At 38.2% G+C, this 27,236-nt stretch overlaps 3 protein-coding genes across 6 annotated transcripts; 2 read left to right on the top strand and 1 right to left on the bottom strand.

The window, feature by feature from the left end:
• The first annotated feature begins 2,508 nt into the window (after window positions 1-2,508).
• On the top strand, window positions 2,509-16,014 carry LOC131006920 (F-box/WD-40 repeat-containing protein At3g52030). Of its 2 annotated transcripts, XM_057934061.1 has the most exons (9): window positions 2,509-2,767; window positions 2,994-3,197; window positions 4,485-4,539; window positions 5,747-5,845; window positions 12,534-12,637; window positions 13,202-13,291; window positions 14,016-14,155; window positions 14,816-14,900; window positions 15,524-16,014. In XM_057934061.1, the coding sequence occupies exons 1-9, from the start codon at window positions 2,601-2,603 to the stop codon at window positions 15,882-15,884; spliced, it is 1,305 nt and encodes a 434-aa protein (XP_057790044.1). In that variant the 5' UTR covers window positions 2,509-2,600; the 3' UTR covers window positions 15,885-16,014. The 2 variants fall into 2 exon arrangements, with proteins under 2 accessions (XP_057790044.1, XP_057790045.1); XM_057934062.1 differs by lacking the exon at window positions 5,747-5,845.
• Window positions 16,015-18,415: 2,401 nt separating this feature from the next.
• LOC131006919 (N-terminal acetyltransferase A complex catalytic subunit NAA10) lies at window positions 18,416-20,678 on the top strand. Its single transcript, XM_057934060.1, has 2 exons — window positions 18,416-19,017; window positions 20,135-20,678. Exons 1-2 carry the CDS (start codon window positions 18,718-18,720, stop codon window positions 20,402-20,404), a joined length of 570 nt encoding a protein of 189 aa, XP_057790043.1. The 5' UTR covers window positions 18,416-18,717; the 3' UTR covers window positions 20,405-20,678.
• Window positions 20,679-24,258: 3,580 nt separating this feature from the next.
• On the bottom strand, window positions 24,259-26,717 carry LOC131006918 (uncharacterized). 3 transcript variants are annotated; one of them, XM_057934058.1, is made up of 4 exons: window positions 26,460-26,717; window positions 26,080-26,239; window positions 25,943-25,995; window positions 24,259-24,572 (listed from the first exon to the last, which is right to left on the bottom strand). In XM_057934058.1, exons 2-4 carry the CDS (start codon window positions 26,168-26,170, stop codon window positions 24,450-24,452), a joined length of 267 nt encoding a protein of 88 aa, XP_057790041.1. In that variant the 5' UTR covers window positions 26,171-26,239; window positions 26,460-26,717; the 3' UTR covers window positions 24,259-24,449. The 3 variants fall into 3 exon arrangements, with proteins under 3 accessions (XP_057790041.1, XP_057790040.1, XP_057790042.1); XM_057934057.1 differs by having other exon boundaries at window positions 26,080-26,186; window positions 26,465-26,712; XM_057934059.1 differs by having other exon boundaries at window positions 26,080-26,186; window positions 26,460-26,478.
• Between the last annotated feature and the right edge of the window lie 519 nt (window positions 26,718-27,236).

Here is a 27,236-nt window from a genome sequence, read left to right as displayed (position 1 = left end):
TGCTATGGTAATTGAATTGTCATTGTCCAAGCTACTTGGACACTAGCTCCGAATAGAGTTGATATGATAATGGTGTTTGTCTATTCAACTTTGATGAGAAAAATATCACATGTACAAATTATCTATACTAAATAATTTTGTATCTCTATTAAAATTACACAATATATTTCGCCAGACTCTTTTGCTTCTTCTCAGTTATAATTTCTTTCTCTCTCATTTTACAAATCTTCAATCTTTAAATGGTAGATTCGGATTCAAGTTTTGACTCTTGCAATTTTGATGAGTTTGATGAATGGGATGAGCAAATCGCTGAACAAAATCATCAAATCAATCGCATCATCAAGGATATGATCCAAGGAAATCCCAATTGATGGAGATCCCACTCCCCGAGCTAGAAGAAAGAACTTTAATAGAGAACGCGAGATTGGCGAGCAGCGTTTGATGTATGACTATTTTGTCGAAAGACCGACGTACACTCCTTAGTTTTTCGACGTAGATTTCGCATGCAAGAAAATTTGTTTCTTCGTATAGTAGAGGCCATTTCTGCTAATGACGAATATTTTCAACAAATACCTGATGCCACAGGTAGACAAGGTCTATCACCATTGGTGAAATGTACTAGAGCAATATGGGTGTTGGCATATGGCTCGTCAGTTGATGTTGTTGATGAATACTTGTGAATGAATGGAGCTGTAACAAGAACAACTCTAATAAAATTCGCAGAAGGTTTCATTTCCTGCTTCGGTGATGAGTATCTCAAAAGGCCTACTGAACAAGATTTGACAAGGTTACTCTATATTGAGGAAAAACATGGATTTTCGGGCATGATTAGCAGTCTTGACTGCATGCATTGGGAATGGAAAAATTGTCCAACTAGATGGACTGGGTAATATGCTGGGAGAAGTGGAAAACCAACAAAAATTTTGGAATCATATGACTTGTGGATATTACGTGCTTTCTTTGGAACTCCAGATTCGTGCAATAATATTAATGTACTCCATCGATCTCCAGTTTTTAGTAATGTCTTACAAGATCGAGCACCAAATGTTAATTACATTGTGAATGGTCACAAAAATAATATGGCATATTATCTAACCGACGGCATATACCATCCATGGGCTGCATTTGTCAAGTCAATTGTTGCTCCACATACTCGAAAGCACAGGTTGTTTGCTCAACACCAAGAGGCTGTCAGAAAAAGATGTCTAGCGAGCGTTTGGAGTTCTACAAGCTCGTTTCGCATTTCTTCGACGCTCATGTTTTATTTGGGACAAGGATTTGATGGGAAAAATTATGATGGCTTGTAGCATTATACACAATGTGATTGTAGAAGATGAACGGGAGACATACCAAAATTATTATGATCCCACATAATTTTTTTATGGATAATCCTGCAAGAGTACAGGAAGAAGATAGCGATCAACCGTTTCGATACTCTACCGAACGCATTGCAAGCTTATCCACATATATGACTAATAGGGAACAACTCCGCAATAGACAAGCTCATACAACTCTTAGAAACGACTTGATTGAGCATATATAGCAAAAATTCAATAATGTTAGATAAATTTACTATGTATCTTTCGTATTTGCAATTTAGTATTTCACGCATCTATTTGTAATTTGGTTTATTTTGTTATTGAGTTGGTAGCTTCATTTAAGTGTGTAGAAAATTTTTAATTGCTAATTACAAATATAAATATTTTTTATATATTTTTTAAATATAATAAAAATCAAATATAAGTAAATATATTTTAGGTTAAAAGAGGTCATTGATAAAAGGGTAAATTTAGTATAAAATCATAATAAATTTTCAAATTTTGGTTTTTCCCACAATCTTTCATTTTTGTTTCAAAATTCATAATGAATCTTTTTTTTGGAATTTCCAACGATGACAGATTCCGATCAAAAATTTAATGACGTGGCATTACAATGTAATTATATAGAAATTACGTGACATGACAATCTAATTGTCTCATGCGTTTTAACGGTGCTTGATCCTGTTAGAGCTGCGCTTGGGGCAGCCGTTAAAACGTGGGGGCATTTTGCTTCAATTTTGAAACGTTGAGGTAGTAAATAATGTCAACTCTGACGTTAGGGTGTTAAAGGCGATATAGGTGTCAACGTTGAGGGAAAAACTGGTACTTAACCCTTAAATATGCCACATCATTCAAATTCGGAGCCACATCATTCAAAAAATTCGCCGGAAAGTCACACTATGGGAAATTCCAAAAAAAAAGATTTATTATGTATTTTGAAACAAGAATGAAAGTTTGTGGGAAAAACTAAAATTTGAAAATTTATTATGGTGTTAAACCAAATTTACCCTTGATAAAACATAAAGGTTGTTGAATTATAAGTTGTGTACGTGGAAGAGAGATAAATGAAATTTTTATTAAAAAGTTGGATTAGTGTAGAGGTTTTTTTTAGGAAGTGTAGGTTGTTAGTTTTTTTTTTTTTTTTTTGAGAAAATAGGTTGTTAGTTGATAAGTGATAACATAGTTAGAACAAGAAAAAGAAAAAGGAAAAGAAAAGAAAGGGAAATGTGACAACCGTGAAAAGGGGACATGGGCTAGAAGAAAGTAGACCGCCACATACACATGGACCCTATGTCATCCGCTAACATCCGGCCGCCGGCGTCGGCGAAGCGTCACCGCCGTGCCTCCCTAACCTCCATTGACGCTCTCGGAGACGACGCTCTCTGCGTGATTTTTGCTTTTCTCAACCTCGTCCACCTAATTCGCTGCTCTGCCGTCTGCAAGTCATGGTAAGGAAGTGATTGTTTCTAATTTTATCGATCCTATTCGGTGCATCTCTTGATTTTAGTTAGTTTTTTTAGCGCTTTGTCTTAGTATTTGTTAATTTTGGCGCGGAGCGCTTAATTGAATGATGGAAACTGAGTATTCCTTTTTATTTTCATGCAACTTGAAACGTTATGTTATTCCATAAATTAATTGTTACTCCATCTTTTTTGGTTTGTTTCATGGTTGAAGGAGGACAGTGATTAGTAAACTGAAGCTGCTGCAAATACAGTATCACAAGCTACAGCAGGCTGATTCTGCTAGCGTCTCTGATTTGTCTAATTATTCAGAAAAATTAATAAATATACAGATGGAGCAGCTAGCCATGGATCAACAAAGATCGTCTTTACAAGAAGGTCCTGTTCGTGTTTTTCAGTGGAAAGCTCACTCGGTAGGGTAAATCTTTATCCTTTTCTACTCTATTCATATCAGGCTGGCAAGTGGCAACTTTTAAGTTGCTTTGAAACTTCAAAATTTATAACTTTCTGAGCTAAGCAACTTAAGTAGCGATAAATTTATTTTAGTAATATATTGGTACTAAGGCCTTGAAATCAATCATATCACCTAATCTTTTTGAGTTGCAATCATATTACTTTTGGTAGAACTTCCCTGATGAGGGGTCCAAATTGGAATCAACCTGTGGTCAACCCCAGGTTATAAATTCCTGGAGGTGGGTAACTAGTTGGGATCACGTGTGCGGAACTGCTGGTTCCAACTCGTGGACTTGAAAATTTGTTATATGGTAGGTTGGCATGTACTTTTACGAACCTGTACCAACCAGTGAACCACCAGCTCTGAAGTGGTGGGAACCAGTGGTTTTACAACCATGCCAGGTCTTGCTGATGGAAGTAGTAATATCTATTTGATCATCCCTGGTACTATTTAATGGTAGTTGTTTCAGATTACTTAGGGCTCCATATACATGTAGGAAGGAATAATATAACAATTTTTTGGAGTATGCGTTCGTCAGGACACAATTGAAGGACCAAAGTTCCCTTGAGTCTGTTCAATATAAGTTCCAAATGACATCAGCGGCTTCGTTAGCTTAGAACATGATTTATTGAATATACTCTAGCGATTCCCTTCAAGTGAAGAATACTACTATTGTCCATGATTTCTTAGCTACCTTCAGATCTGTTTTCTCATACAAGATAATCATTTTTATTTAATATATTTTAGTGTAGAATACAATATTTTCCCATACCTAAGTAGATTCTAAAATAATTTTCTTTTCTTGGAACACCTTATCGACATGCATTTTAAGTGATGACATTATGAAACCAGTCAGGTTTTCTGAACCATATTGTCTTTCCACCTTAATCAAGGATAAATTCATACATGATTTGAAGTTTTAGATGTCATTACTATTATATTTGGATTTCCTTTTCCAGAACTTTTCATGGTAACTACCCCTTGAAATTTGTTGTGCTTATATATCCTAGACAATTGTTGTGCTTATATATCCTTTTGTCTATAAATTATTGTTGTGCACCTTTCCTCTACCAACTCTAGGATTGTGCTTATTTGAAAGTAAATTATTTTATCAAGTTGCAATCTCAACTGTTCATTTTTTAGCTTCTAGATCTTCCATTTAAGATCATTTGATGATTTATTATATTTTGTTTGTTCCTTTGGGCCAAATTGTAGTTATGCATAACTATTTTTGGTGTGCTTTTTTCTTAGGTTTAACAAATGCAGAATGAAAAGGGGATTGATTCTCACTGGTGTTGGAGATAAGGTATGAAGCATTCTACTTTGTTCAACTAATCAAGAATATCATCTAATGTCTTTCTATGGGATCAGCATAGTTGCTTTATTACGAATATGTGCAGTAGGCATCTGGTAGCTCTTCCTTTTTTTCTTCTTTTAACAGTTTTTCTTAGCACGATAACTAGATGCAAGGAAAGATTGGAAAACAACTAAAGAAAGTATGTTGGAAATGAGAGACTGGCTCAAATTATTTTACTAAAGAAAGTATGCTGGTAATGAGAAACTGACAAGTTAATAATAATGAAACACACCATTTCAAAAAAAAAAAAAATGAAACATACAGAGTGGGACTTTACCTGAACTTACTTTTGAGTAAATTGAAGCATCCTATGTTTTCTTATGTTGTTCTGAATCCTCTATTATGATCAATCATAGTTCATCTCTGCAAGGTCAAAGTAAAAGATATGTACCAGTCTCCTTGCATGATATAGATTCATGTAGTTATGACCTATAACTTATTTTTGAAAAAAATACAGGATCTTGCTTAAAACTTATGGATTTACTTTTCTATTTATTTTATAAATACTCTAAAAGTACAAAGAGAAAGTAGCTGTCTTTTGTAATTTACAAATCTTAAATGTCAATTCTGTGTACTTCATATAACAATATCTTTCAATCATATTCTCAATACTTGGCTTAACCATTAGCGACGATGTTTCCTTGTCAAAAAATATTGTTTTATTCTTTATGTGAGAATGTTTGGTGATAATGAACATCAGATCTATCCACTCGATTATTCAAGTTTGCAAATGCTGGCATTTCAGCCAAAGGATTTTGGATATGCAAATTACCGGTTCCCACTGTACATTCTAGACATTCCACAAGAGAATTTCCAGAAACAATTACTAAGTGAACCCACCCTGCTAATGAGTCCAAACCTTACCTCAATGACAGTGTCCTCTATCAGAATATGCATTTTAGTATAACAGTGTAACTCTTAAAATTGACTCTAGTATTTCTGTTTTAGTTTTATTGGGGGAGGGAGGTTCAAAATTTCCGGTGCTCTTGGGTGATTAGATGCTTCAATGAAACCAATAGTTTATGAATAATGACCTTGCTGATGAGGGTATTTGTCAGAAATAGTCTCCTATGTAAACGAGCATGATTTTACTTATCTGTTCTTCACCTTTTTCGACTGCATACATACTTCGAATGCTTAGTCTTAAAAGTCACAGGTCATGCGTCTCTGGTCTGCAGAGAGCTGTAAGGGGTTGGATGAATATCAGCTTCCTGATAGAGCACCGCTAATTGATTTTGACTTTGATGAGGGGAAGGTAATCTTCAGCTGGTTAGTGCATTAAATGTTTCTTATATAAAGCATAGCCTTTTCTTTTCTTGAAATGTACTTACATAGTCTTTGAAAGATAAATGCTATTTTGGGAAGGGTCGGATGAAATATTTAAAAGTGAGTTTAATACAAAGGAACACATATAATGTGGCTTTCAGTTTTACATTGTTACAAAATGAGACCATATGATAGAGTAAAGACGGACCAACGGAATTAACTGAATTAAGAAGGAACAAAATTAAGGTTCACTGAGAAAACTCTCTGATACAGCCTATGTTGCTGCTCAGAAAATACTCATGCATACCCTAAACCTGTGACACCAAGACTAATAAGTAGATAAATAAAAGAGGCCCATGAACAAAACCCATAACACCAAAATATAACTAATTAACTAAAAGACCCAAAGCTAAGTAAATTAATTCCAACAAGCCTGCTGAAGTTGCTGCAATTGCTCCCTTCTTGCGCAGAGAATAGCCCTCCAAACCAGCCCTCCCGACGCATCTCTATCACCATAGCACCATTGTTTATAGTCGGGGACTCGCAAAACATTTAATTCAATGTCATTTGTTATCTAATTATGATTTTCTACCAAAATGTCAAGATATTTTCAATGGAAGATTCTACTAAATAATTTAGATTCTTATAAGACTTATTTAGATTAGACTTTTAGAACTTGGGCTCTTTTAGGTTCATATTCTAAAACTAGGCTTCTGCTTTTGTACTTCTCTCATAAAATAACCACAGTTTTTTGGGCTTTCCTTACTTTTTCAAATCCATTTTTGATAGAGAGTCCGAGATCGACGCTGAAGGAGAGGGTCAGGATATTGACGTGCATGAGGTGCATGGGCCGAAGCCGTTGATTGTTTACAAGAGAAGATCGCGTGAAGGAAGGGAGTGAGCCCACGTTCGTGGGCTGGGCTATTGAAGGAGTAGTTTTATCATTAGGGTTCAATTAGTATTTGATATTATTTCCTTAATTATAGTTGGAGCAGTATTTATAGGGGATTAGGGTTTATTATTGTTATTAATTTTGGTGGATATTATTCTGGAGCCTGGAGGCTGGGACGGCTTTGCCGTATTGCTATTGATCTCTTGTCTTTGCTTTATTATATCAAAACAGTTCTTATCAATTGGTCCGACCTGCCGGATCCCTTTCTCACGCGATGGAGACACGATCGGTGAATGAACGGTTCGAGAAGATGGAGAAGGAACAGAAGGAGATACGAGACGAACAGAGAGAGATGAGGGCGAATCTGGTGGCCATCACGGCCACCCTCGCCGAGGTGCTGAGGGAGATCAGGAAAACGCCGGCGTCTTCTTCCGGCGAGAAGGAATCCCACGCTGAAGACGAGAACGGGTCCGAGCACGGGAGCGAAGAAGGAGAGAAGCGCAGCCGGAGAAGCAACGGAGGCGTGCTGCAGCTACCATCGTTCGACGGAACTGATCCGATTGGGTGGGTGGCTCGCGCCAATCAACAATTTGAAATCATGGATACGCCACCCGAAACCAAGGTCGCAGCAGCAGTGGTGGCTATGGAAGGCGATGCTTTATACTGGACGACGTGGCTGCGGTCTCGCAAGCCATCTCTCACATGGGAGAAATTCACAGAGGCGCTGGTTTCACGTTTCGACACCCGTTTCCCAGGGGATGCATTCGAGAGGTTAGCTGACATCAAACAGTCGGGTACGGTGGATGAGTATATCAATTTGTTTGTCCAGCTCTCTAGTCAAGTGCCAGGATTGTCGGATGCTCATTATCTGGGCTATTTTATGAAAGGACTAAAGGACCAAATACGAGGGTTTCTACGAATGTTCAGACCCACAGAGTTAGAGGCTGCGATGGATTTGGCTCGAGACGTGGAGGCAAATGTGGCCATGCAGGGAGGTGGACGAATCAACCAAGGATTGTGGGGCCCATCTGCGCGAAACAATAACTACACGCGCAGCGGGTCGGCGAGTTGGTCTGGGGCGGGGAGCGCACAGAGTCGAGGGTCAGCCAGCAACAGCTCTCGGCCAGGGGAGAAGTCGGGACCAATCAAGGGGAGTGAGGCATCTGTTCAGCAGCCATATCGGCCGAGGTTCACACGCTTATCGGCACAGGAGCTTGCAGATCTGAAAGCCAAGGGTTTGTGCTTCCGTTGCCGTAAACCATATTCACCCGGACATGAGTGCTTAATGAGGTCACTCCGAGTGATGATTGCCGACGAGGGGGAGCAGCCAGAGCTGAGGAATTATGAGTACTATCAACCAACAGGACTGGAAGAAGAGTGGGAGGAACCTGTGGAGTATGAGGAAGGTGACTTACCTTTGTTTTCGATGGCAGGTATCACCACAGCCCGGACTATACGTCTGCATGGGAAGATTGGGGAAAGGAAAATCATTATACTCATTGATTGTGGGGCCAGCCACAATTACATATCAGAGAAGTTGGTACGGGAGTTAGAGTTGCCGGTGGATAAGAGGAGGAAATTTGGCGTGGAACTCGGCAATGGGTGGAGACAAGAATCAGAGGGGAGGTGTACGGATGTAGAAGTGGAGTTTGCAGAATGCCGAATCAAGATCGACTGTTTCGCTTTCACACTGGGAAGCGTCGACCTGATCCTGGGCATGTCGTGGTTGGGTACTCTGGGGGTAGTGCGGATGGATTTCGGGCAGATGTCAATGGAGTTCGAGTTAGAAGGGCGGCGAGTCACGCTGCGAGGAGATCCACGACTGTGCCGAGGACCCATTGGGGTGAAGTCTCTATCTCATACAACCGAGGCGCAGATGTGGGCTGTAGTGAGCGAGGAAGCAGCGGCCCGATTATCCGAACCAGTTCCACAGGTGCTCGATGAGTTGCTGCAGCAGTTCGCGGGGGTGTTCGGGGACCCGCAAGACCTACCACCGCCGCGAGACACAGACCACCGGATCACACTAGAGGCAGGGGCGAAACCAGTATCGGTGCGGCCGTATCGCTATGGCCACCACCAAAAGGACGAGATCGAGAGATTGGTGAGAGACATGCTGCTAGCAGGTATTATTCGTCCGAGTTCGAGTGCCTTCTCCAGCCCGGTCTTGTTGGTAAAGAAGAAAGACGGCAGTTGGAGATTTTGTGTGGATTATCGAGAGCTCAACAAAGTCACGATTCCGGATAAATACCCTATTCCGGTAATTCAAGAGATGTTGGACGAGCTATCGGGAGCAGTAATGTTTTCTAAGATCGATCTTCGATCAGGCTATCATCAAATCCGCGTGGCAGCCGGAGACATCCCGAAGACTGCATTCCGAACGCATAGTGGGCACTATGAGTTCTTGGTGATGCCCTTTGGCCTTACGAACGCGCCGGCAACGTTCCAATCCACCATGAATGATGTATTCCGGCCCCACCTGAGGAAATTCGTATTGGTATTTTTCGACGATATTTTGGTTTATAGCCACACGGAGGAGGAGCATAGGGAGCATGTTGGGGTGGTGCTACGCATACTACAAGAGAATCACTTTTTGGCAAACAGAAAAAAATGTGCTTTTGGATGCCAGAAAATTGAGTACTTGGGTCACATTATTTCCAAGGATGGCGTGGCGATGGATCCTGCAAAAGTGAGTGCGGTGAACGATTGGCCGAGACCGACCACACCGCGAGGTGTTCGGGGTTTCCTAGGTTTGACTGGGTACTACAGGCGGTTCGTGAAGGAGTATGGATTAATAGCAAGACCGCTCACGACCCTACTGAGGAAGGACGCCCCGAAACCTATGAAATGGACAGAAGAGGCGGAGCAGGCATTCTGCCAGCTGAAGCGGGTGCTAACTGAGGCACCGGTCTTGGCGCTACCACAGTTTGATAGGGATTTTGTGGTAGAGTGCGATGCATCGGGTACGGGAATAGGAGCTGTGCTGATGCAAGAACGGCGACCGATTGCGTACTTCAGCAAATCTCTTTCCGACCGCACCTTGTCAAAATCAGCGTACGAGCGAGAGATGATGGGCCTCGCGTTGGCTGTGCAACATTGGCGACCTTATCTGTTGGGAAGGAAATTCGTGGTCCGTACTGATCATCGCAGCTTGAAACATTTGCTCCATCAAAAGATAGTGACTCCGGCTCAGCAAGTATGGGTGGCAAAATTGCTGGGGTATGATTTTGAAATTGAATACAAGACCGGGGCATCGAACGCGGCAGCTGATGCACTTTCAAGGAGAGATGGTGACGGTGAGCTGGCAACCTTGAGCAATCCCGAGTGGGTGGGCTTTAGTGACGTCGAGGAGGAGCAGGCGAAGGACGAATATGTGGGATCGATTATACGAGCAGTCCGAGAGCAACCTGGCAGCAAGCCGGGGTTCGAGTTGGTGGGATCCCGGCTATTCTACCAGGGCCGTGTGGTTCTACCGGCATCATCTGCTTGGATACCCAAGCTCCTTATTGAATTTCATGATACCCCAGCGGGCGGACATGCCGGGGTCTACCGTACGTATCGCCGGATTGCGGGTAACGTTTATTGGAAAGGCATGTTCCGCCATGTGAAGGACTACGTTGCTCGATGTCTGATTTGTCAAAAGATGAAATATGAGGCGATTTCCCCGGCGGGATTACTGCAGCCATTGCCTGTGCCCGAGCAGATTTGGGAGGATATTTCAATGGATTTCATTACGTGCCTGCCAAAGTCGAAAGGGTTCTCAGTTGTTTTGGTGGTGGTGGACCGACTTTCGAAGTATGCGCATTTTATGGCGTTGAAACCGCCTATCTCAGCTCGATCAGTAGCCGAGGTATTCGTCAAAGAAGTGGTTCGGCTGCATGGTATTCCAAAATCCATTGTTAGTGATCGAGACTCCATGTTCGTAAGTGCATTCTGGAAGGAGCTCTTTGAGCAGTCGGGGACGAAGCTCAAGTTTAGTACGGCGTATCATCCAGAAACGGACGGACAAACGGAAGTGTTGAATAGGGTGTTGGAGACTTACTTGCGTTGCTTCACCAGTGAACAACCGAAACAGTGGATTCGTTGGCTCGCTTGGGCAGAATTTTGGTACAACACTTCGTACCAATCGGCTGCTCGGATGACGCCTTTTGAGGTTGTCTATGGGCGACCTCCTCCTTCTCTACGACGGTTCCTTCCGGGAGAATGCCAAGTCGCGGCGGTGGCAGATAGCTTGGGCAGCAGGGATGAGATTTTGCGCCATCTTCGTGATAACCTGACAAGAGCTCAGCAAGAGATGGCACGGCAGGCCAACAAACATCGCCGAGAGCTGCAATTTGAAGTGGGGGATAGGGTGTTCTTGAAGGTACGTCCCTTTCGGCATTCGTCGCTGCGGAGCGGGCCGCATCACAAGTTATCTGCTCGTTTTTATGGCCCGTTTGAGGTGATTGGGCGCGTGGGCAAGGTGGCGTATAAGCTGCAGCTTCCAGCGAGCAGTAAAATACATCCAGTATTTCATATATCTCAGTTGCGGAAGGCCGTAGGGGATCATCCCGTGGCGGCCGAATTGCCGGAATCTATCGAACTCCCTATTATGTCGGTTATGGAACCGGAAATCATTTTGGCTTGGAGGAAAGTGGCGAGAGGATCAGCTGAGGAAGAACAGTTACTGGTAAAATGGAAAGGACAGTCGGAGGATGACGCGACGTGGATTGATATAAAGAATTTCAAAGGCCAATTTCCTGATTTCAACCTTGAGGACAAGGTTGTTTCGATGGGGGATGGAGTTGATAGAGAGTCCGAGATCGACGCTGAAGGAGAGGGTCAGGATATTGACGTGCATGAGGTGCATGGGCCGAAGCCGTTGATTGTTTACAAGAGAAGATCGCGTGAAGGAAGGGAGTGAGCCCACGTTCGTGGGCTGGGCTATTGAAGGAGTAGTTTTATCATTAGGGTTCAATTAGTATTTGATATTATTTCCTTAATTATAGTTGGAGCAGTATTTATAGGGGATTAGGGTTTATTATTGTTATTAATTTTGGTGGATATTATTCTGGAGCCTGGAGGCTGGGACGGCTTTGCCGTATTGCTATTGATCTCTTGTCTTTGCTTTATTATATCAAAACAGTTCTTATCAATTTTCTCTTGGGATCAAATCAAATATGTTTCAAAAAATGTACATGCATCATGTGCTTTAAAATACTAAATCTATAAAGCATAACAACGAGTCAGTTTTATTCATTTACTAGACTTTGCTCACATGTGGCAAATGCATGTAAATTTCAACTTGGACTTGATTCATTTTGAGTTGTGTTCCTTTTCTTATAAAGGTGTACATGGTTTTCGTTAGATTCAGATTTTGACAAGATAAATCAATCTTGCATTATATCCTCAAATAAATCCATTTCTTCATTCTCTATTTACACAGGTAAGTTGTTTTTTGTTTTAATATACAAATACAACAACCTAATCTAATTAACTTTAACATTACAGCTTAGAAAATTAAAATCTGTACATTGCATTGGCGAAGTACTAGTTGAGAAAATTTGATGTGGTGGTAACTTATTATCTATTTTTGTTGAATCATATTGGAGAACTTAGTTACATGATATCATATTGTAGTTTCATCTGTCGTAAATTTAAACTGCATTTATAATTTCATCTGTTCTAGTTATTTTGGTTCCACTCAGAAAATTGCCTGCATATAATGTTATAAACTTTGGGGCTTATAGATCTAATTTGAAGACTTGTTGCATGTAACTATGGGTTTTGTTTCCTCACTATCCTATAGGTTGTTGGTCTTGTGGGAACACGTATATGCATATGGAGGCGTTTTGGAACTAGGGATCTGTTTTCCTCACGTGAAGGCTTGTTTACCAGGGGACTGTGTATGTGGTGGGTGATATTTCATTCTATTTGTAACATCCACTCCTTAAAGTCTAAAAACTATGTAACTTCAAGAAAATCAACTATTTTAAAAGTGAAGTCAGTATTTCATTAATTTATAATGATGTTCTGATTAGGAATTATTTTCGAACTACATACTGGACCATCACACTTTTCTTCAGCGAGCAATTTCTTTATTTCCTTCCTGAAATTAGGCTCCACGTTAAATCTTATCAATGTCATGAGAGGCAGTATGTAACTAGATGATCCACTATTATCAGTTTTTATATATGTTGCATGTAGAGTCCCTAGATAACATATCTTATTGTACTGACAAATGTTTCCATATTCTGTGAATTATCATAAAATTTGTTCAGAATGAGTGACAACTCTGCAAGTTTTGCTTCTTATGGTTGTATCTGGTATCTTTCACAAGATACTACCTTATATTTTCTTAATTGGAATGTTGATGAATACTACTCTCAAATGGACAGCAATATAGAATATAAGATTGATTCAAATTTTCAGAATACCTTTTGCCTAAAGTGCCAAAGTAATTTTCTTTCTTTTCAGTTATGTAGATCCACAGGCAGTGGTTGGTTGTGAGGATGGGAAAGTGCGTGTCTTTGACATGTATAGCAAAAAGATTTCACAAATAATCAAGTATGTTTGTTTCTTTGAGATTCTTTTACTTTTCCGTATTTTGTTAATATTTTGGAAGGGGTTATGGCCAAAAAATACACGAACTTTGATAAAAATTGCAATTTTCACCTTAACTTTCAACTAAGCCAAAAAAAACATGAACTTATATTTAGTTGCAATTTTCACCTGAGTTTGCTTTCGGCGAAATTAGAGCTTAGCTGGCAGTCGGAAGTTCACATGATGTTGGTCTAGCTTCTGATGATGAGGAGTATTTAGAAGCTCTGAGTTCTAAGAAGGCAAAAATTAATATGTTTGATTTAATTTCGACTACCAACTAAGCTCTAATTTTGCCGGAAGTCAAACTTAGGTGAAAATTGCAACTAAAATATAAATTCATGTATTTTTTGGCTTAATTGAAAGTTCAGGTGAAAATTACAATTTTAACCAAAGTTCGTGTATTTTTTGGCCATAATCCCTATTTTGGAATTACTCAGGTTTCTTTTCTCAGCATGTTCCCTTTCTTTGTCCGTAGATGTTCCCTTCTATTGTTTTCCATATGTCTCATGCCTTGCAATCTTCATTTCTTTGCATCATTGGCATTTTTTGACAAGCACTGTTGATGTTTTCTTCAGTCATGGAAGCACTTCTTATTGACTATGGATAGAAGCATTGGTTCATATAGATTTTCATACTATGATTTTTGGAATACATTTTAGTTACATTTTCTGTTCCTCTACTGTTGCAGGATGCATCCTGGGGCAGTATCTAGTTTATGTTTTAGCGATGAGCAACTTATTGTCAGTGGTTCTTCTCTTGGTAGTATCTCAATATCAGATCTTTCATCAGATCAGAGGGTGGTTTCCTTTGATGCAACTAGTTCTGCAGGTTTACCTAATTAAATTTGTTGATTCTGATCCTCATTTATATTATAATCCTGCATTTGTTCTTTACAGTGTTAATTTGAAAAGGAAAAAAAACCTAATAACTTTGACTGGAGTTTGGTTTTAGTTAGACACAACTAATAAACCGTTTCTATAATGACATCGCTTCTTGATTAGTAGCAAAAAAGACACCCAAAATTCTCAAAGACTGGAAATTGTTGTGGCATGTTGTCTTCAAGATCCAATAGTTCTTTCCTCCAGATTTCCTGCCGGCGTGGAAAAAAAATCATGCCACGGCATTTTTCCAGTCATTGAGAAATCTTGGACCTGTGACACCTGTCTATATTTGCTAGATTTCAAAAGGTAATGTCATTATTAAAACAATTTACAATTCGTGTCGAAGTTGGTGAATTTTTTGACAGTTCTTTTGTCCAAGCTCTCTATGCCTATTGTTAAACTGAAAACAAATTTTCATATATATTTTGTTTCATACTCATAAGACTAAGGTCTGTGTCAATCGATGGAGTTTCATCTCTTTCTTGGATAACTGTTGCTGCATAGAGAGTTATCCATGGTGAAGGGGTCTGGTAGGAACAAAGTTATAATGTTGCAATTGCTCAACTGTGGGTATTAATTTTTTTATCCATATTTTGTTTCATGGCAGGCATAAAGACTTTGTGTTTGAGCCCAAGCTCATATTCACTATTTTGTGGATCAAGTACGGGCTATGCATCTTGTTGGGACCTAAGGTATGCGCAGCCAAGGATTCCATTTCCCTTTTCCTGCCCGTGTTGATTTCTTGAGCCTTAGGTTTTATACTGCATAATGAGATGGACTATACAAGAGTTCTATGTCATATTTTAGTATTATGAGGTGCATCATATTTATGTGTAATGGTATATTCCTTGGCCATTTTATGTCATATGGAAGTGGTCCTTGCACTTCTTTCACACTCGGGGATCAGTTACTCTTCAGCCCACTGAAACATGTGTTTCATAAAGGATGTTTGCACTTTAAATGAAAATACACCGTGCATGTATACCATGAACGATATTAATGTAAAGCACTGATGACAAACATGGAGGATATAGCTTATGTATAGTACAAAGGTATATTATTGCAGCGTATAATCCTGTGATGCAGCAACAGTAGAAAGTATTTGTTACTTTGCTTGTGTATATAACTAACTTTGTGCATCTGCGATGCAGCAACAGATAGAAAATGTTTGTTATGTTGCTTGTGTATATGAATAACTTTGTGCATCTGCGTGAGTGTGCTGTGTGTGTTTGTGTTGGGGAGAGAGAGAGAGAGAGAGAGAGGATTTTGTGATGATATCATTGAATGGAGTTACTAATGTATTTTGTGCCTGCAGAACAATGAGAAGAAGATGGGAAACACGAGTGAGTCCAAATGTTCTTTACTCTATGCATCATCTGCGGAGTGATGCATCAACATTGGTTGTTGGTGGAATAGACGGTGTGCTGAGAATTGTCGATCAGGGCAGTGGCAATGTATTGTCCAGATGCATCATGGAGAATAGCTCCATATCAAGCCGTTCAACAGACAAGAACAAAGTCATTGAGAAAAAGAAAGCAATAAGACTTACTGAAGATGATCGCATCGATCTCTTGCCAAATCGTCCTCCTATAACATGCTTGGCTGTTGGAATGCAGAAAGTTGTCACTGCACAAAGTGACAAATGCATAAGAGTTTGGAAGTTCGGTAATAAATGACACTTGTCAGTTATTATTTCTGTAAGCATGCCAATCTTCCTTGTATTAACCTGTATCTGGAATCACTGTAAGAAGTTTTTGTTTTTGCTTGATGTTTTGGTAAGATATGAAATCTGCTTTTGGTTTTGAACTTGGTTTCTTGACTGTGCCTGAGAAGCTTTTGTAGCATTATTATTGCATGTGTCATGACTAGCTAATTGGTGGAGTAGGAGGTCTCATGAATAAAACGTTATAGGTCGACGCCTTTGTAGCTGTAGCTCAAGAAAAATAATGAATAGTAATTGCGCTTCAAGTTGAAGGCCATTTTACAATTGTGACTGTTTCAAATAAATGGTGTAGGATTTTTTCTTTTTTGGGGAGAAACAAATATTAGAAGACAATGTGATGCTGGATTCGACTTTCAAATTCCTATATATGTATATGCGTATTCAGCGTTGCATCTACTTATATAATAATAGTACTCCCTCCGTCCTCTAATTCAAGATCTAAGAAGTAAAACACGAGTTTTAAGAAAAAATGTATTTTTAATAGTTGAGTGGAGAAAGGGATCCACCAAATATATTGTTTATTGGTTGAGTGGAGAAAGTGACCCACAAAGTGTATTAACTCACAAGGAGTATTATTTATTGGGACCCACCAATTAAAATATGAAAAAATCTTACTAAAAATAGACGGACTAAAAAGAAAAGAATGCCTTGAATTAGTGGACGGGAGGAGTAATAAAATATTCTGCAATCAATGAGTTATAAAATTGGTTAGTTGTCCGATTTCACATACTAATATTTACATTATTTTGCAATTATGACTTTCAATTACTGCAATTAAAAACAATTTTCGTTTTACTTTTTTCTATTTCAACACCCTAACTTTTTCTGATGACGAGATAGGGGTTGTATCTGTATGTTCAAATGTATGTAAATTATGATTCATTAAGAGAGGGCGAGATTCATTTAATATTTGTAAGGTAATGTTAGCAGGCATGTCAATCAGGTTGGTCCACTTGGTCTAAGATATCAGTTCATTTGATTTCGAGTTATTTATAGTTTGGGCTAATTAAATTTTTTTTTTTCGGATTAGAATATGTCGATCCTAACCCTAATCCACTTTATTTCGGGTTAGCCCGTTAGGCTCGTAAGTTTACGATTTCCTTTTAGGTGTATGAATTTTTGTTGATAATCATATTTTTGTAGAAAAAGTAGATCATGTTTTTTTTTAAATCAAGATACTTCATCTCATTTTAGATATAAAAATTATTATCATTTCAACGTAAATTTACATAATAACTAATAAATAATTGCCGATTGCGTTATCAATAAAAATTGGATATACATTTAATATTTACCCTAACATGAATGACTACTATTGGAAAAAATCAAAACACGTTCAACAAGTATAAAAATTTTATTATCGAATTAAAATGTAAAGTAATAAAGATTGAAAATCATGTAATACGAAAAAATTCGGTTAATTGGACCAATCCACTTGATTTTCGAGCCAACATTGAGCTCAGGTTATCTTCAATTCGAACCATTCGAATTAAATTTTTTCCGATTGATCAATTTCAAATTTTATTGCTTTTTATGGTTAATTGTATTAAATTATTGAACTTTCAATAAATTATCATTTTGCACAATAACTTTAAAATTTGTATCAAAATTACACAATTTTTTTTTTCATTTTAAATATTTACCCATTTTCTTGTGTGATGATATGACATAAATATGCTCGCTTGGTATAAGTATGGTCACATGGGATAAATACAACCGTGGGTTAAAAATAGAACCGGCGTTGTTTTAGGCACAAAGTTTGGCCAGAAAATAGGTAAGCATGCAAAATGAGAAAAAATTAAAAGTTAATTTTTTTTTAATATAGATTTAAAGTTGGCATGTAAAACGAAAATTTATTAAAAGTTCATGTGTAATTAACTCTATTATTTAAGAGTTTGGATAATTAATCTTATTAAAACTAGGATTAATTGTCTATCAATACTCGAATTATACATAAATTTTAATTTTTAACCAAATTTATTTTTTTTTGTCAAAAAATACATGAACTTTCATTTTTTTAAGAATTTGGCCCCTGCCCAAAGTTCGCGCTGGCTAATTAACTTGATTGTCTGGAGTCTGATGGGCAATTTGAAAGTATTATTGAAAAGTTTTTGACGTTATTTTTCTAATGATGCTTGTATTGTTGAGTTATGATCATCACAAATAATCAAAAAAATGGCATGAAAGTTGTTGATATCATAATTTGATATTTTTTCTTTTTTTCGGCTATTTCTGGTGATCAAAAACCCAATAATATAAATATCATTAGAGTTATTATCATGATATTTTCAGTAGTACATTTTAATTGTCCATCGAATTCTAGACCATCAAATTATTGGTAAACAAACTAATGAAGTCAAGCCAAATTCTAAAAATTAAAAATATATATATCCGTCGACTAAACAAAAAATTTGGTTAAACCCAAATTTGAATTTAATTCGTGTATTTGTAGATAGTTAACCCCTAACTTTTTTTTTTTTTTTTGAAACCAACCCTTAATCCTTAAAACTATGCATTTTAGACACGAGTTAAAAAGCTCTTAATTGCCCAAAAGGAAAAAGGTAGTAAATTGTTAAAAACGTTTGTTGTTTTATAAAGAATCTAAATTCTTTTTTTTTTTTCATTCATTTACTTATTTATATGTACAGTTTTCTCCCGTTTAAAAAAAATAGATTTATGTAATAAAATTTCCCAACACACACACACAAGCATTGTCCACCTCTCCTTCGCCACTACCCCCAAATCAGAACCTAGCCCTAATTGTCTGCCTCCGCGAAACCCTAACCATGGTGTGCATAAGGAAAGCCACAGTCGATGATCTGCTGGCTATGCAGGCATGCAATCTGTTCTGCTTGCCGGAGAACTACCAGATGAAGTACTACTTCTACCACATCCTTTCGTGGCCGCAGCTTCTCTACGTCGCCGAGGATTACAACGGAAAAATTGTCGGCTATGTTCTTGCCAAGATGGAGGAGGAGACCACCGAGTGCCACGGCCACATCACCTCCCTCGCCGTCCTCAGAACTCACCGCAAACTCGGCCTTGCCACCAAACTCATGACTGCTGCTCAGAACGCCATGGAACAGGTCACCTTCTTCATTTTAATATCAACTTTGTTGATTTCTGAATATTGATTTCCTGTGTATTTTGGCTTCTTTGGCAATCTATGGAAATATGTAACCTAATCCGTGGATTTCTTATTCTAGTTCTAGAGCTTTAGTTCCTTGATACGAATACATTCAATTATTTGACAATCTCGCAAGCTACGAGAGCTGGATTTTGCTGACTATTGAACTTCATTTTTTTTTGGTGGATTTTGCTGACATGAACTTTCATTGTTTGATGATTAGAGTTGTAAGGGCGGAAATTATCTTTGCTTAGTTGAATATTAGTTTTTATTTAATTACTTGATAGCTTTTCTCCTGGACCACCTTTTGATGCTTCCTTGCGTAATTTGGTTTATCCATTCTTGATTTGTGATGATCTATCCTGACTTTGGTAAAGCTTGCTTCACTTTGTACATTTACAACCTTTTGTGGATTTATTTTGGTATAGAGATGCTATGCGGAAAACTTTGGGCTTTGTTTCATAATGTAAAAACAGTATCTACTCTTATCCTAAGTAAAAACCATCAAACATTCAATTTAATCTTATTCAAATTAGGATGTCCCAGTCAGCAAGCTAAGCTTTGTTATTTTCCCTTTATTTTGTTGTTAATGTGCATAAGGTTTCTGTGACACTCACTAGGGCTCACTTCTATGACTAGTATGAGTTTTTAGGTTTTGGAAATTTTATTGTTAATTGAGATTTTTTCTCTTCTTATCAAACGAAATTGGTATTCCACGTAAATGGACGGGTTGTGTTTATCTTAGCACAATTATCTAGCACCTTTCTTGGATCAACAGTTTATGTTTGAATCATATGTGTGTTTCACACTTCCATCTGCATCACATGTCCTGCATATCTTTCATCAACATGCAAAGTAGTGTTCTTCTCAAAAAAAAACATGCAAAGTAGTGTTACTATTTTATCCCTCACTGTAGTTGTAAATCAGACGAGGTCTGCTATTTCTGAATGGGCCATGGTGTTGCGCCTGTTCTATAGGTTGTTTAGGATAAACTCGGCAATGTGGAACAGAGCTATTATGTTAATTATCTACCTGCTTCACTAGCTGATTTATTAAACTTCTTTTGTCCGGAACAGGTGTATGGGGCAGAGTATGTTTCACTTCATGTTAGGAAAAGTAACAGAGCTGCTTTTAATTTGTACACCGAAACATTAGGATACAAGATCCATGATGTGGAGGCCAAATATTATGCTGATGGAGAAGATGCTTATGATATGAGAAAACAATTAAAGGGTAGAAAGCATCACCACCACCACCACCATCACCACCACCATGGCGGTGGGTGTTGTTCTGCAGATGCTAAGTCAGATGAGAAGCCCGGATCAGCAGAAACCAAAGCAGAGTGATTGGAATTATTTCCAGTGGTCAGAATTTTTGTTATATTGCTTATTCAGTTGGTGCAGAATTATGATGCACACATTGCTTGTGTGCTTTTGGTAGCTTGGATGTATGAAAAGTGTAGTCGAGGCGAATGAAGTGTGGGGTAATGGAATATAGAATAACAATGCTGGACATCTGCTTTTCTATTTGCAGCCAAAGAACTGTGTTTGTTATGCTTCATTTGGTGACGGTCTCTTCTGGTATAATTCGAATTCATATCATTCGTTGTGCTGCTATAAACTTTGAGCTCTACATAATTTGGTTTTCTAGGTTCATGCAAAAACTTTTCAAGCTTATTTGTTTGAGCAATGTTTGAGGTATTATCGCGGTGTTCAAGTTTTCGAGCACCAGTTATCTTGTGATATAATTGGAGTCCTAATCTGCTTTTTTTTTCTTTTGTTACAAAAGTTACTTGTGAGGCAGCTAGGCAGGGGATGTGTGGGATGTTGGAGTTTAATTATTATGGTCTACTTATTGCAAGTTAGTAACTCTTAAAAGTTTTTCAGAATTTCTTTGTTTTTGGTGTGTAAATAAATTTATTGTTCCAACAGAGAACACCTTAGCAAAGTAAGCTAAGTGAGCAAAACTCAAATGGCTAAAACGAAGGAACGAATAGATGGGGTCTCTTTAAAACCTTATAAATAAACCCCACACATAAGACAAATCAAGTACTCCCTCCGTCTCAATATTCAAGTCTCCTATTCCTTTTTGAGCCGTCCTAATATTCAAGTCTCCTTTCCTTTTTTGGCATAAATTACAATACAATTAGTTCAATTAATTAGGTATTCTCTCTCTTTCTAACTTTAATCTCACTCTCTCTCTCTCTCTGTCACTCTCTTTCCCAAATCTGTCACTCTCTCTCTCTCTATTCGCCTTTTCTCTCTCTCGGACGCCTCACTACCACCGTTCCTCTTCTCTCCCGATGACCGCAGCGACAAGGCCCCTACCTCGCCGCCCGTTTTCCGGCGACCAGGGCTCGACCCTCTCCTGGCGTTGGCGAGGCGCCGCCGCCTCCTATCTCTCCACCGCCTCAACCCTCTGCATCCACCGCCTTCGCCTTTGATCTCCTCCGCTTCCACCGCCCGTTTTTCTAGCGGCGCCACCTCTCTCTTCCTTCTGCTAAACCTCTTCAACGAACGGCCTCTCCCTCCACTCACAAATCCAGCACAGAGCCTCGCGCCTCCGCCGCCTCGAGCCTCGACGATTGGTTTTGTTGCAGATCTATCACTCAATTGATTTGGAGAGGGTTTCTCTTACTTTGAAATAGTCACTCTCTGTTTTGAACTTAGCGCAATTTGAAGTGTTTGAAGGCTGCGGTGAAGAGCAGATCTATCAATTGTGGTCTCTTAACCAGGGGCGGAGCTAGGGGTGGGGCAGGGGGGTCACTGGGCCCCCCTGGAATTTTAAAAAATACTAGGATATTTTCGTAATTTTATATTTAAAATAAAAAATATATAATTTTGCCTACATCATTATTTTGTTGAGTTATTTTATACTGTAATTGATATGTAAGCTTTAGAGGTAAGACGTTTAGAATAAGTAAACACATAATTAATTTATACATAACATGTTTGGATTGGATTTTAAAGATTTATTTTTTGAATTTTATATTGAAAGTTACTTTGTCTTAAAAAGTTTCATGGGATTTTGGAAAATAAAATCACGCACTATTTTGAATTTGTAATTTTAACGTTTTTTTAGTTTGGCGAATTAAATCATTATTTTTTCAAGTTTTGCAATTTCGTCCCCCAATGTTTTTCGATTGCTAGAGTGTCGAATTGGAGCTTACGTGGATTAATAAAGACGATGACGTTTTTGTGAGGCCTAAACGACATCGTTTCGCATAATTTCAATTAAAAAATTCTCCAAATTAGAAAGAGACTGTATCCTGTATTTGCACTCTATATAATATTCAATATTTAGTAATTTTATTTCAAAATACATCGTAAAATGAATATGAGTTTGAAAATCTGTTAAAATGTGTTTTTTATAATTTAAATAATATTATAATTATGTTATTGATTATCATTTATTTTCAATTTAAATTAATTTAATTTTTATTTTTTAATTTAATTATTAATTTTCTTTTAAAAAAAATTTTGGACCCCCCTGAATCGAAAGTCTGGCTCCGCCCCTGCTCTTAACCCTCGTCGGCGTTAAGAGCAGCGGCGGTCTCCACCTTTGCGACATGAGAGGTAGAGGTAGGAAATCTTGGAAGATTTTGATTATTTTTGCTTATGTGGAAGATGGGTTTAGCTGATGATGGCTTAAAGATTGAATCTTGGGGCGTTGAGAAAATAGTGGCCTTGCCGGAGTATGCCGCTGCCGATGATGCTGGAGTTGGTGGAGCTGGAGCGATTACAGCCAGTGGAGGAAGTGGAGGTGGTAACGGCCGGCTATAAATTGGGGAAGCCGGTGGCGGTGGAATTTGTGGAACTGGAGGAGGAGCTTCTGATTTCTGGCGGTCGGTGGAATTTGGGGAAGGTGGCGGTCGGTTTCTGATTTCTGGCGGTGGAACAGCCTATGCAGCATTATTAGTTAATTTAATTAAGAAATAAAATATCATTAATTAAAGCACTAATTATGTGGTCCCTACTATTTTTACATCTACTTTAACTCTCCTAAATACCCGTGCCCAAATGAAAGGAGACTTCAATATTGGGACGGAGGGAGTACTAAAAAAAAGTACCTAGTGGAAGAATACATCGGCTTAGTCGAGAACCACTGTATATTAATTGGGAGGGCTTTCAAAATCTTAATTGAGCTCAAAATTCTTTTCTTAATATATAAATTAACAATTAAATAAGCAAATTCTAAGTTTTTTTTTTATAATTATTATTGAGAGGATTATCAGAATCTTCCTTAGGCTCAAAGTTTCTTTTCTTTTCTTTTTTTTGTATTAATTGAGGATTTTCTACATATTTCGAAGAGCTGAGATATCAGTCTTTTTTCATTAAGCTTTCGAGTGAAAATTTAAAATGTCCTATTCCTTAAGTTCTATAGTAAAAATGCCCTCTTTTATAAACATAAGCATTCTATGTCACCGGGTGGACACATGATCTGCCACCCAAATCATGTGTCCGACCGATAAAATCATGTGTCCGCCCGGGCGGACACATAATCTAGCCACCCACCGGTCATATGTACTCTTGACTGATAACTGTCAAATCGTTGACTTTTATGACGGGTGGCTGTCAAATCGGTCAAATGTGTAAGACTTTCACAAAAAATCAAGCAAACCATCAACATCAAAGGGTAAAATAGGTACTTCACATAATTAGGGCATAAAATGCTTTGTATGATAACTTAGGGCATTTTTACAAAAAAAACTTAAGGAAGTGGGCATTTTTGCCTATTAACACTTCCCATTAAACTCAAGTTTCTTCTTTTTTTTTTTTTTTTTTTTTTTCTGTTTTTTACATGGGCGCATTTGATTTGATAAATGAAATAAATAAGACTAATAAAATTGATAGAATTGGAGACGTAATTAAATAATTCACCCAACTTTATCCATATGAATTAATTATCATGTAACTAGTGATCCTAGCCGGAGATTCCAAGTTAAAATTAGGATAGAGATTTTTTTCATTTTTTTATTATGGAAGCAAATAGATTAGTTTTACATACAAGTGTATTATCTATTTGACGTTGAAGCCAGTGCTTTCTTACATATGATTATATAAATGATAATTACCATAGTTTGTGTAACATTTAAAAAAAAGTTAAATTTCATTTGCAAATTGCACTTGAAATTTTTTCATAATTCTACTGCTGGTTACAAACTGGTATAATACCAACATGAGTTACCAAAATCAGTTACTGGGAATGAAATAAAGACATGTACACTATTAAAACACAAAACAATAACCAACACTGTTAAAACACAAAACAATAACCAAATCACCCAGTAGAAACACAAGGATTTAACAAAACAGTATTCTGATACACTGTTAAATTTCAAAATTGATCTTCTACAACTCAAAATTCTTACTATGCCCTGCAGTGGACCATCTACTTCTTTGCGCCACTTGAGGAATCTGCCGGTAGTTTAACAATACTCAAATGCCCACCATCTTTATTAGCAACTGTCACAGCTTTCATCTCATTGCAGTGGTTTATAAACTTGCTCACCTCCTGAAACACACAACACAATGCATAACAAAAAATATTAACATAAATCTGCTTTGCTGAATGAGCGCTAAGATGTGGAGTCACAGTTATCACTAAGCTACAGCTAACTCATCTCGGTTTGTTAAAAAAAAGTAGCCTGGATTGGTGAGAACATTTTTAGAAGTTAGTGTCCATAATTTATCCGGTTTAATTGCAAACACGCCCATCTATAATCCCTTTCTTGTCGGCTTATCCCCTTTGGAATTTAGACTGGTGAGTGTTTTTCTAATAGCACCTTAACTCAGAACATTGAGCAGGCACACCAACTTCCAGTCTTTTCTACACAACATCTTAATTGTTGAACATTGGTCTTAATAGATTTTATTGAGCACAATCGTAAGTAAGCTTTTAAAAGTTAGTGTTTAAGGTACAGAACTCAGGTGAAGACAAGTATGCTCTTATCATCAAACCACATCAAGGCCATGATGTGTTTTAGAAAATACATTCAACTAAGAGAATGAGCTTAACTGGGTCGATAAAGCACAGCCTTCGATGATCCTTGAGTGAACTGAGCAACTTTTGTTATTGCCTTTTGGAAGTGATGCATCAGAGAGTGTATTATGTATGAAATGCACCAGGAAACATAATACATAATTATGTTTTGGAAGAACGGACTATGAAGACAACAATCTCAAAAAGCAACAAATATGGCACAATTTTTGTCTAATTAAGCTACTGTGGCAACTCTTGCACAGGAGAATCAATTTCGGTAGACAGACCTACCAAGTCCAAGCATAGTGGAATGCAGAAATTAAAGGTTTTTGTTACAACCCCCCGAATAGAACTCATCCCCAAAAGCCAACTATTGAGGAGAGGGTGCTCAAGGTGTTACAAACCACATGCTCGGCCCATACATAAGCGAAGGGGGATGCACCCGGATCATAACATTTTTGAAGGTTAAACAACTCAGCATAAGCTACAGAAATCTTAGAATTGATGACCTAACACAAGTTATCATTTTTCTAATCTAAAGGCAGCTACCACACCAGAAAGAGCAAAAGGATGTTTACTTCGCATGATTAATTACATGTATGATTGAGTATTTTTATCCTCAAGAGTAGGATATCTTCAATCCCACCCTTTCCATGTGATAAGAATCAAACAAAACTAGCTTGAATAATAGAAATAATCAAGGGCCTTGAAATATCCCAAAGCTACAATCCATCAAAGTAACAAGGGATTAGCCTTACTATTTTTATCTATCAAGGCTAGTCCTCCAAAGTAAACGCCCCTAAAAGGACTAATAGACTGTTTTCACAACAAGAAACAAGAGTCTCCATACAACAAAACAAGAATAAATAATAAGCAAAATTGAAACAAAAAGGAAAGCATACCCTATCGGCATCCATCTCTTTGGTGACCTTTGATGGCTTGGCCACTTTCTTCCCTTCATAAATATATGATAGCATGGTTAAATAAGACTAGAAATGGTATACATTCATATAATTGTGTGCTTTGTGATGTGAGTTACCCTTTCGCGTATGGGTGATTTTGCCATGCCGATTGAGAGGAACTGATTTCTTTTTCTTCTGCCCTTTGAAGAGATTTCCCTTCTGCGTCATTTTCCTATTCTCTCTTCTGCGGATATGAATTTCCAATTTTAGGGTTTTAGAGATTACAGGGAAGGGAAACTTCTTTTATTTCTTCGAAAAAATCTTCAACAGTTTTTGAATGGTAGTATTCTTCTAAATTCTTACTGAAAACTTTAGTTTGTTCAAAAAAAATTATCTTTGAAATAAAAATGTGTTTTGAAAAGTGAACACACAATCTGTTGTGCAAATCTACTTTGATAAGTGCTTCCTTATTCATTTATTACAGTAAGTCGAAAAAGAAAAATCAAACTTCGAATACCTTACCGCAGTTCCGCCGTCGATTGAAGGAGCCGGCGAGGGCTGGGGGCGGCTACCGTCGGACAACAGAGAGCCTTGAGGGAGTTGACAGTGCGAGTTGGAGACGACAGCGGAAGTGGACGCGGCGGATTCTTAATTTGCAGAGTTTGAGAGATTGGGGAAAGTGAGATCCAGCGGCGGCGGCGCATACAAAAATTCTACTTCATCGTCATTCTTCGAAAGTAGTACTATTAAATTAAATTTTGGGCTTTTTGGTTCCACCTCAAAAAAAAATAAAAAATAAAAATAAATATTGGGGTTTTTGATCTGTTAGGCTGTTTTTTTTTTTTTTTAGGGAAAGAGCGCATATATTAAGACAAGTCGGAAAGAGCAATATCCGAAAGCCAAGGAGGGAATCCCGACTTCCAGATCATTACATCAGTATAAGAAAAAGCAAAAGGAGCCAACGCGTGCGCCGCTCTATTAGCTGTACGCCGGGCATGAAAAAAGTCGAGAACAACATGCTCCCGGGCGTGAGAAAAAACATCCCATAAGTCATCGCAAAGGGAGTCCGAGCCGTGATGAGAATCATGGACGGAGTGAATGGCAAGCAACGAGTCAGAGAAGAGCATCACTGGGCCAATATCGTTTGCCAAGAAGAACCCAATAGCGATCATCATCGCATGCAGCTCGCCAAGAAGAACAGTAGCCGTGTGACCGATTTGTTGACAGCCGGCCGCCACAATCTGACCAGCGGAGTCTCTGAAAATGAAGCCTACTCCGATCTTCTGCCCGTCAT

This window comes from Salvia miltiorrhiza, chromosome 1, assembly GCF_028751815.1.
Source record: "Salvia miltiorrhiza cultivar Shanhuang (shh) chromosome 1, IMPLAD_Smil_shh, whole genome shotgun sequence".
Lineage (NCBI taxonomy): Eukaryota > Viridiplantae > Streptophyta > Magnoliopsida > Lamiales > Lamiaceae > Salvia > Salvia miltiorrhiza.
The sequence above is the reverse complement of the archived record's forward strand: the minus strand, read 5'-3'. Positions and strand labels throughout refer to the sequence as shown.

Bases quoted from the DNA above. Each gene is read 5' to 3' on its own strand.
- LOC131006920 (XM_057934061.1), top strand. From the start codon at position 2,601: ATGGACCCTATGTCATCCGCTAACATCCGGCCGCCGGCGTCGGCGAAG. The intron at 4,540-5,746 runs GTATGAAGCATT...TAAAAGTCACAG, and splicing joins TCACTGGTGTTGGAGATAAG to GTCATGCGTCTCTGGTCTGC. The intron at 14,901-15,523 runs GTATGCGCAGCC...TTGTGCCTGCAG, and splicing joins GCATCTTGTTGGGACCTAAG to AACAATGAGAAGAAGATGGG.
- LOC131006919 (XM_057934060.1), top strand. From the start codon at position 18,718: ATGGTGTGCATAAGGAAAGCCACAGTCGATGATCTGCTGGCTATGCAG. The intron at 19,018-20,134 runs GTCACCTTCTTC...TGTCCGGAACAG, and splicing joins CTCAGAACGCCATGGAACAG to GTGTATGGGGCAGAGTATGT.
- LOC131006918 (XM_057934057.1), bottom strand. From the start codon at position 26,646: ATGCGCCGCCGCCGCTGGATCTCACTTTCCCCAATCTCTCAAACTCTG. The intron at 26,187-26,464 runs GTAAGGTATTCG...TCATATCCGCAG, and splicing joins CAATCGACGGCGGAACTGCG to AAGAGAGAATAGGAAAATGA. The intron at 25,996-26,079 runs GTAACTCACATC...ATATTTATGAAG, and splicing joins AATCACCCATACGCGAAAGG to GGAAGAAAGTGGCCAAGCCA.